At 35.7% G+C, this 10,894-nt stretch overlaps 2 protein-coding genes across 3 annotated transcripts in view; one reads left to right on the plus strand and one right to left on the minus strand.

The window, feature by feature from the left end:
• zf(c2h2)-101 (zinc finger protein) overlaps positions 1-1,142 on the minus strand; it is a 4,005-nt gene extending 2,863 nt beyond the window's left edge. The window contains 3 exon segments of the mRNA NM_001078444.1: positions 202-358; positions 562-637; positions 733-1,142. Of these exon segments, the coding sequence (NP_001071912.1) occupies positions 202-358; positions 562-637; positions 733-1,137 (638 nt within the window). The 5' untranslated portion in view covers positions 1,138-1,142.
• Positions 1,143-5,538: 4,396 nt separating this feature from the next.
• The window catches only part of mitf (transcription factor protein), a 20,075-nt gene continuing 14,719 nt past the window's right edge, over positions 5,539-10,894 (plus strand). Inside the window, exons 1-4 of one of the 2 annotated variants that reach the window (XM_018813573.2) lie at positions 5,539-5,707; positions 5,940-6,542; positions 9,410-9,470; positions 10,187-10,324. In XM_018813573.2, the coding sequence (XP_018669118.1) occupies positions 5,616-5,707; positions 5,940-6,542; positions 9,410-9,470; positions 10,187-10,324 (894 nt within the window). In that variant the 5' untranslated portion in view covers positions 5,539-5,615. 2 annotated transcript variants of the gene reach the window in all.

Below are 10,894 nucleotides of genomic sequence, written 5' to 3' on the forward strand. Positions count from 1 at the left end.
TATTTATTTTTCAATTACCTGCAAATATGCACCACATATTTGCAGGGAATTGCAGCCCATATTTTACATATAATATATATATATCTATATATATATATATAGATATATATATATATATATCTATATATATATATATATATATATATATACACAACTATAAATATGCATCTCTTTGTACCTTAAATAAAAAAAACAACAAACCCAAATGATGTTGGTTGTAACACAGCTCCTGATTCCACAAGAGTTTTCTCTTCCAGAGCTTTGGTTTGCATCCGAGAAGAAGTTGGAAAGTTCTTCCTCCGTTCCTCCCTCCACTTCTGAACATCCTCAGGTGTTTCTAGCTTGATCCTTCTTCCATCTGGAAGACAGAAGAAAAATGGTGACTTTTTACAAAAAAATATGAGTTTTTACCACAAAATGATAAAGTTTTTGCTTGTTTTGTTAAAAATACAGCTGTTTAAAAGCAAAACGAAACATAATATAATGACTATCATGGTATTAAAAAATTGTAAATATTAATAAAGGCAGTATATATTGATATATATATTACACAACACGTACTTGGACCATGAAGATTGCGTCTGTGAATTTCAACAAGTTTAAAATGAGCTTCAAATTTGCAACCGGGCTCTTTGCACTGCGGATTGAACGGAGTATTACTAAATATTTATAAAAACATTATATAAATATGTATATATATAGCTAATATCTTATTTTCCCTCCAAAACACACCTTCACATGCTGACTGTAATGTTCCAATTTCTTTTCTTCATTTTTAAACCCGCGATCACAAACGTCACAAAAATCTACGAAAACCGGATCTTTTATTTTTCTCTTTCTGTTGAAATTATTCGAGTTTCCAAAATTTTGCTTCTGCTTCCACGGTTGGTTTTGTTGTGGGGCAGGACTTGAGGCAAACGTAGACATCATGTTTGCTTGAAAATAATTCTGCTGCCCTTGATGGTCAAATTGCTGGTTATTCCAGCATTGGTAACTATAAGCATTTGCACCATTACTGGGTGGGCAGTTCATGAAAGGTGGGGGAGCAGGGGGTGGGGCAATGTTGGACATTGGATAGTCAAAAAGAGATGGATACGTCATGTTGGTGCCACACTGGTGCATGTTAGGGTTCATCCTATAAGTGTTATACCTATATACACCCTGTTGAGAGATAAGCAATTACAATCCTGTTTTTTCGTTTAAAATATTTCTAAATCTTTGCTACCGTAATCATAGAGACAAATAAAAGTTATTATTATTATTATAAAGAGACGCATTACTAATATACACTGACATTTATACAAGCAGTAAAACAAACTCTAAGTGTTATACCTATATTCACGCTGTTGAGAGATGTGAAATTACATGCAACAACGCAATAGTAATTTATACTGGAATTGCAGGTAGTACAAATTTTAACTAAATGTCTAAATGTTTGTTTGCAAATTAAAGCTACTTCAACGTTGCCATATATGCCGAAACAGCGTTATTTAATAGTCAAGAATCGGATAGTACAATAAAACCTTAAAGTGAACTACAGACCTATTTCTAATTTGATTTAGACAAGCTGTAAAACACTCACTTTTACCAACACACGTGTGTTTAAATAGAAAAAAATCTTTCTGGGGAAAGCACCATTCGCCTTTATGACGTCATAGAATAGAAATCAACACTTTCTTTAGGAAAGCTTTGGTGTTAAATATGCTCGAAGCAAAATATCCAATATATATGTTTAACATTCATACATAAGTTTAGTTTAAGTTTAAAAAGTCTCGCTTTTAAATCTTTAATTAGGACATAAAGCATTTGCGACATTCATTAGCAATCACTCCACTAACACGTAATGAGTATTGATTTCCTACATTGGGGTAATAGCATTGTGCAATAGTGTGGCTATTGTTGGTGCGGCATATGCAGCAAAATGGTAAACCTAGGCGTTAGACAAGTAAATCTACTTTAGCAGCAGTCTAGTAAGTATATTTTAACAAACCAGCTATTAATAATGGAACAGTCTAACCTATAAAGCTTACTTTTAACAGTTGGAGGTGTATTATAGATATGTATTGACGGTGTTACTACTGTTCAGTAAGGTTCAAGGGCAAATTCTACCTTAAAAAAAAAACGATTGTTGTCGTGCAATTCCGCTGATCAAACTGCATAGTATCATATAATCAGCTGAACTCATTCTAATGCAGATAAATCAATCCGTCCTACAGCAGTAAGCGTTCTCGTGCTGTCACGGGCGATTTAGGATGGGCCAGATTGCATTCTGGGTCAATAACATTAAACGTCTTCTTACATAGAGTAGAAGCATTATACGATCGAAGTTTACTTCAAAATAGTACAAGTAAATGCTGCTCCAGGGTAGAACAGCTATATCATAGCATGTGTTGCTCGTTGGTGTTGCTTATCATTGATAAAATCGAAAGGGATATATACTCGTATTAAGGCTGTAGTATAGGAAGTCGCTTGTTGGAAACCTTTTGTTACCAAAGCGTACTAGGACGTATGTTTTAGCAAGCTTTAACGATATCTATAGCATTTAAATAGATTCTGTGAAATCTGTATCGTTTTTTACTGCATCCGGCTGTAGGTATATATATAAATATATATATACGAATTAAACTAAACCAAAAATCGCGATACAAAGAACACCAATGCACTTTGTTCACCTATTGAGCCGTTGTTTATACTCTGTTTTGTGATCACCGCCCGCTGTTATGCGCTGCGTTTATTTTCCGCCTTTTCAAATCGTTCATTAAATGCGCGGACCTATCCTCTGTAAAAGACGATCAATTATTTCCAGTTAATCTAACTGCGTGAGGGGTAGCTTATAAAACAGTGCCCTGATACCTTTTAGCGATATTGCGCTTTACTTCTACACTAAATGAGATGCAGAAAGACTCTTTTAAGGATTTGTTCGTTAAACTGTACTAGCTGTATGGACAGTTAGCATGATAACATCAGTAGTTATAGTAGAGTGGGGAAGATGGGACATCTTTCATTCTGTTTTCTCGTCGTATCTGGTAGTAAACAAAAAACATTTAAAGAATTATAAAACTGTTTCCTCAGAATTCCATAGACCGTTGTTAGTTGTTTAAAAAACGATCAGGTTATTGGAATAATATGTGTTAAAGGTGTCCTATCTTCCTTCATCCTACTATATAATACAAATAGAAAAAAGAATTGCATTGAGCGCATTCCTTAGTAATGTAGACCTATAGGCTCCTAAAAATACTGGAATGTGTGAACGTTTCAGCTGTGTAAACAGGAATACAATTTTGATAGTAAGCATATACACGTATGGGTTATGTCCTATATATTGTGCCATGCAGAAAGTGATCAGGTGTAGGTGTATACTAGGGTGGGGAATATGGGACACCTTTAGCAAAGAATATCTAAATATCCTGTTTTTAACAATCAACAATTAACGTCTATGGAAGTTGTAAGGATGCGGTTTGATAATTCATTGATGTTCTTTGTTTACTACCAAACGTGACGAAAAGTAGAATGAAAAGGTGTCCAATCTTTCCCCGGCCTACTATATATCATTTAATATCGTATACCTCTCGTGTTTAGACTGTTATCAACTTACGTTATATTCCGACAGCTGGGTTTTAAAGTTTAGGCTGTATGACATGGTAGCTTCCTGGATTGGCTAATTGTATCCGTTCTCTCTTAAACAAATTCGTCGAGGTTTTAAACAATCTACGTTTGTACGCATGCTTTAACATAGACCGGTAATACATGTTAGGGTGGGAGAAGACGGGACACCTTTAGCGCATTATAATAAACAAATTTGCAGATCGCTTTTCAGCCAATTACCAACGGTCCATGGGAGACGAAAGGATACAGTTTTATAACTCTTTGGGTGTTCCTTTGTTTACTACCAAATGGGACGAGAAATAGAATGAAAAGGTGTCCTATCTCCCCCTACCCTACTACACACGTGCGTGTATCTAGCACACGGAAGGTGCAGTGCGGGAGGGCCGGAACCGAGGGCGTAGTAGTTTTTTCTGAACAGCAAAGTAAACATTACTTGCCATTATACAGTGCTAAGTATATCAAGGCATATTTGGTATAGGTATGTGTGAGAAAAAAGCTGGCCAGGGTTTATTGTTAAACTTATTCTGTTTGTAATCTCAAATAATTTGTTTACCGAGTCATTACCAAGCCGGAAGCGGGAAATGTTTGACCAAAGAATGCTGGGGTAAGGAGAAAGCGCCTATCTCTCGCGCTCTATTGTCTTGCTGCGTTGTAGCAGCGTTGTTGGTAGCTATTACCGCTTGTAAGGTAAAACCCGCTGTTTAAAATCGTTGGTCTGGCTCTGCTTGAGTGGTTACCGCCGATCTCGTGCGACGCCGGGTACAGTTTCTCACAACACAAAAGTCAACAGAAGCGCGTGCTCTGATGTCATCGCATCACGTGCAGTCTGAGGGCTTTGCTGACGTGGAATCTTGTGATCGCTAACGGCGTTTAGCGCGAAAATACGGAATGAAACGTGAGAGTAGTAAAAGAGAAATATTTGTGACGTTTTAAAATAAAATTACCAAAAATACGTCATTACTGTCGCCCCATTTTCAAAGTTATGCCCCTTCTTGTACAACCAAACACCTCTGTAGCTTATTCCTAATGCGAAGAAATACGCCTTTAACTTCTGGCCGCCATTGCACCATACATTTGTAACTCCTATATAGCGACTTAGTTACGATTGAGTCGACCGAAAGCTAATCATCACGTGCACGAAGCATAAATCCAATTTTCCGTACGCCACGCGTTCATTGATCGGTCCCTGGCCGTCAGATCGATGAAGCTGTTTCGTTGGACGGTTACTGAACGTAAAATCTTCCGAGTAGCCTTTGCAACGAAACTAAACTCTGTTTATTGTTTCTTGGATTCATAGGTCATCAGTCGTATTGTAAAGCTTACTTATTCTCTAGGAAACTGCACATTTTACTACTTTGCAAGCGTACAGCGGCTTTACTAGCCATATAAAGCAGTCGGTGGAACATTGGATTTTTTTACTTGTTTAGCCAACTTAAATATGATATCGTAGTTCTTATAATGTTCACCAGGCAGTTACGAATGTGCATATAGTTGCAACAATATGGTAATAAATCACGTTATAAACATCATGCAACAATAGCCTGGTTATGTAAGCCGGTTTTACGCGAGTAAGTGTTAGTTTAGTTTGCTAGATTCGCCAATAGAGACCCCTTTACCAGCTTATTGATTTTTCTACTGCAATTACCCCTTTGTCGTATGATTTTCGGCATGGGCAAAAGTCGTCAATATGCCCAAGGGAATTCGCCTTTAGTTGGCTAGGAAATCTCAACAGAATACGCGTTACGTTTCCGGCTTACACTCGGATTAATGGAACAGTTTGCGATCGCTTGGGTTCATTTTTCAGTGCATGCAACGCTTGCAAACGATGTAAGAGCAGACTGCAGTGTGCCACAGTTTAATAGCGCATATATAAAAATATAGCTGTTTCAGCAAGACAAATGAAAGATCTTCGTTTATTTTAGGAATAAACAGTTATTGGATATTTATGCTACAGTAAAACTTAGAAAAAAGGTTGAATTATTTTCTGTTTTGAGCTATACGCAAAAGCTATGGTAGGGTCCACGATTGGCAGGATCGTGAAACGAAGTAGTACGGAAGATATTTTTGATCAAGTTCATGTCAAGCGTCCAAAATTACCAAGGTAAATGCTATGCGTAAGTATATCCTATATTATAGGACAACATACATGAAGTTTAAACGTGAGTGATAAAACATTTAACCTAACGCGGTACTGTTGTTGGAGGGAACGAATTAATTACTAGTTTCCGACAAGCAAGGAAATCCCGTCCATACCATTTGTAATCAAAAGTTACCTCGTCGTGCGCGTGGGTCATTTTTCATAACTCTTATACTCTCGTTTTCTCTCTTTGCAGTCACGGTTTTCGGGACATGGAGCAATCTGGTACGCTGCCAGGCGGCCATTCATACGACTCACAACAAAACTCATTAAGTTGTAAAAGCGACGCTGAATGGCTTGCCGATGAACTGTTCTATCGGACCCCTGGTACCGAACAAGCAATGTGCGACGACTGGGATACGACCAGCTACTTTACCGACGACGAGGAATACGATTTATCGAACGACTTACCCGTACGGATTACTTCGCCTGGCTCGACTTCGTCTAACCAGGAATCGGAAGGTTACGGAAGCGATACGTCCGACGTAGTCGACATTTTGAAAAATGAAACCGCCAAGCCAACCGTAAAAGCGGCCATTACTCAAACTGTACAAGAAGTGACAGCTGCTCCCGGGAAATTAAAAGCAAAATTGGAAACCGGGCCGATTCGTATCAGCACCACCAAGAAACTTGTACCAGTAACGGGCAAAGTGGCGTGCGTAAACGCGCGGTCGATACCAAAGACGGCAAAAATTTACCAACTACCTCAATCGTGTGTAAAGCTGAAAAAAGAACCCACGAGAGTAGAGACCAAATCCCGCAGAACTGTAGTTCTTCGCATAATAAAGTCATCACACGGGTAAGTGCGTTTTGCGACTGAGGTTAACAGTGTACCGCGGCAAAATTGTGTAACTACACAAACATATATAGGTCATTACATATAGTACTATGGAGTAAGAAGGGCTATACTGTAAGCACCTAAATAATTTTGAAATAGGGTATCATACATATTTAGTATTGTGGGCCCATGTGGGGTAAGATGGGATACGTTGGTACTTAAATCCTATATTTCCTGATCGTGTTTTAAACAATTAACAACGATAATTCAGAGGCGCAGGGCTGTATAATAATATAATTATGTTAATATTCTTTGTTTACCAACAAATGAGACGGGAAAGTGAATAAAAACATCTAAACATGTCCCACATTACCCCACCCTACTATATATCGCAATGTTTCAGGTACGGTAGATAAAATTTGTAGGCGGTACTCAATGGGTTAGGTTTCAGTCAAAGTTATTAAACAAACCGTTGGTTCAATTAGATTTAAGTTTTTCGTTTTACCTTGGTTCTCGCCGGTGAGACACCACGCAATTTCACGCATTTCAGTGCGGTGGGAAACGTACAGCAAATTTTCCGAGCGAAAAACGCACCGTACTCGCTAGCGGTGCTAAAGAACAGTATATAAGCAAGTGTGGCCAAGCTGGTTTCGTGACGTGTGTTTGTGTAGGGAAAGAAGGCTCGCTAGCTTTAGTTAAAGCTGCTGTTTTGTTGCCAGTCTGGCTTAGTGTTTCATAAAAGTCAGCTGTTATGAGTGAACGTAAATCAAAAGGTCGCATTCGAAATGTGACAATCAAGTATTGACTTACACAATTTTCACTTCAGTATAAAAGACTGCAGTGTAGGTTAGTACGTAAACAAAAAGTTAAATATTAGTTAGCGTTTTAGCCCAACCCCTAAAGGCGAATCAATAGACCCCTATAGCCACGTATTCGGTTAGTTTAACGTAATTGTGTAGAGTTGCGGACTTAATCTATTGGGAAACTTATACACTTTGTTATAGGGAAACTTTAGTCTGTTTTATTAGTATAACTAGCTCAGTAAAGTACCAAATAACACGCAATACTTTAACTAAAATATGCTACATATCTTTGCAACGAACATATGTTGCTGTAAAGTCTGCTTATTGTGCAAAACTAGCTTTATTCAGAACTCTGCAGCTTTTATAAATACATTGCAAGATAGAAAACTGCAGGTGTATTAATATTTAAATATCTGATTTTTCTTTTTTATTTAAGTTAAGAAGCTGGTTAAGTGTTAATACTAGGAGCTGAACTGGTGTAGTGTTTTGCTGGTTAGAACTTGAACACTTTTAAAAGACCTCAGTTTCTATCTCACTTGTTTTGCATCTGTTGTGTTCACTTCTCAGAAAAGGTTTATATATTTTTTTAAATCATTGAATTGCTATTTTGCCTATACATACTATGTGTTCATGAATACATACTATGTGTTCATGAATAATTATTGTGATAAACATGCAACAGTTTTAAAACGTAATATGGACCTCTTTTTAAATAAAATCTATATACTAGTACATAAGTATGCTTACCTACATAATATATATATAAGTATGCTTACCTACATAACATAATATATATATACATAAGTATGCTTACCTACATAACATATAGTACATAGTAGATACATTCCTCACAGTAAGTAAATGCACCTGGGATGGCATTCACGGCTAACTACTAAACTAGTCGCTGTCTAAATTCGATTTTGGTTTTATAGTCGCTGACTAAAATTTTCGGTAGATTTTTATCTAATGCCGCTACCGACTAGTTTAGTCGGTAGCCAAAAATATGATGATGGTGCACAGGTTATGCATCTAGCATTGGTATGCCCATATAACTCTATATGCAACACAATAGTAGAAATCCTTTGGTAACGATACATTATGCCTATACAAAAGTACCACTGAAGAATATTACATGAATACATGGCCCATGATATCAAAACTAAATCTATATAGTTTTGCAGAGTTGACTTTTCAGTCTGTTTTTTTTTCAGTCTGTTTATTTACTGAAGATTTTCAGTCTGTTTATATTTGTTCATTTTAAGGAACAACTTGCTGTAAGCTGCAATACCCTTACCAACTTGACCTTAAAACGAAAAAAATAAACTAAATGTACAATGACACAATAACTTTTATTTGTCTTTTCGATTACAATAGCAAAGATTTAGAAATTTTTTAAAGAAAGGTCAGGATAAAGCGACAAAACAACAGTTGTTAAAACACGTTGTTGTTAAAAACAACATTTAATTGGAAAAATTTAAGCGTAATTGCTACACCTAGCAGACAAATGATGTAACTGTTACTTAACAACTTAGAAGTAACTATGTAATACAGTGTAACACCAGGGGTCCCATGAGTCTAGTATACAAATGCTTGGTAGGCACTATAGAGTCACTAGAAAGTGTTTTGTATCATTCGGCAAACTGACTTATGTATACACTAATGTTTAAAAAGGGAATATCAAAGTGATATCTCTTCAAATAGTGCTTAAGCATATTTTGTACTTGCTTTTCAATGCTTAGAGGCAGGAAAATGTGGTTGGTTAGTCAACATTGAAATACAAATAGATCAATGGTTTATTGGTTTAGGCTATCCTAATGTCTAACCATATTTACATAAACCCTATTTTTTTACTGGTATATAATTGGGATTTGAAAAATGCACTGATTTGTGTAACACCAATTGAAACAGTTGCCCACCATTACAAAGATAAGGATTTTGTTAACAGCAAAAAAAGTTTCAAGAGTTCAAAAGCCACTTATAAAACTGCTAGCTTTTTAACAGTGCAGAGATGATAGCTTATGTTTGTATAACCTTTTCAGGGTTTAAAACTGTAACAAAATTTAAATTTACCTATTTTTTTCACAGAAAACAAAGTGAAAAAATGGGTAGTCGCGCTAACATGAAGATGCAGTTACAAAGGGACAAGGTAATATTACTTTTTATTAATTTAGCATTTGGTATAGGCTACCTAGCTACATGTAATGTTTATTAGTTTATTAGTTTATACTTTAGCTTACATACATGATTATACATCCCTTTAAATTCACCCGAAAAGTTTATAGCAGAGTCTGTAATTTCCACAGTAACATAAGAGTCATGACAAACGCCACCAACCTATTCTATTTATGTTTCTTATGTGGCAAACTAGTATAGGATCTTGGCATGGTCATTTCACAGACTTTACGTTTTGTGACACTGACACCCACTTATATCAAGTCATATATGACACAGATAGGCAGTAGGCCACTGGTTTAGAAGTTCGATCTGTCAATTTTTGCACCTATCTTTTTGCAAGAACAAAAGTGTTTGTATTAATATTATGTAGGCCTGTATACAACACATAATATTCATTATTATTATATTGTACCTTGTGTCTTGCTTTTTTGTCTCCATTTATGGTAGAGTGGGGAAAGACGGGACACCTTTTGCACATAATATCCAAATATCCTGATCTTTTAAACAATGAACAACTGTTTATGGGAGTTGTGAGGATATGGTTTTAAAATTATTTGAATTTTCTTTGTTTTCCACCGAATGGAACGATAAAATAGAATAAAAATGTGTTTTATCTTCCCCCACCCTACTATATCTAATAATAAATAGCCTAACAATTTAAATATAACGAAACGTTTAAACTACTAGGCCCTTATGGAAGAGAAGAGATTAAGACAAGCTTCACAAAATGCAGCTCAAGCCTCAAAAAGTTCTTCATCTTCAACTATTAACATGCCAGTTGTAACTCTAACTTCTCCCCCCCAACTACCTGTACAAGTGCTTAAGGTAATTATTTGTCATAGTTTCAATTCTTCAAAGATTTCTCTGTTATATTTTTCTGGATTTTTTTTTATGTTTGAATTAGTACTACAAACGATTTATTAATTTTTCTCTGTTTAATTTTTTTAGAATATTTATGCTTGAATTAGTTCAAATAATTTATGATTTTCGATGAAGTAGGTTAAATACTATTTTATTACATTTTATGCCTTTTTTATTTTTGAATACAGTTAGCATTGTTTGTGCAACACATAAAAGCTAAAACGAAACTCTTTGTCTCTATATGTGTTGTTTTAGGGCTCAAATGTGCCAGCATTTAGCTAAAGTGTTATAAATAATAAACTACTTGCCTTTTAATAGGCTACTCTGTTTTTCTACACGTTCTACTGTTCTAGTAACTACATTGCATTTGCATACAAAAGAATGCTTGTGCAAAAAAATTTAAACGTACATAGTTTTATTATACTATTATAAAATACATATTGCATACAAAAAATGCTTGTGCCAAAAAATAAAACATAATATACATAGCTTTAATCTTTATTATACATTACATATTGCAATATTGCATACAAA

The sequence above is a fragment of the Ciona intestinalis genome, chromosome 10 (assembly GCF_000224145.3).
Source record: "Ciona intestinalis chromosome 10, KH, whole genome shotgun sequence".
In the NCBI taxonomy this organism is placed as follows: Eukaryota; Metazoa; Chordata; class Ascidiacea; order Phlebobranchia; family Cionidae; genus Ciona; species Ciona intestinalis.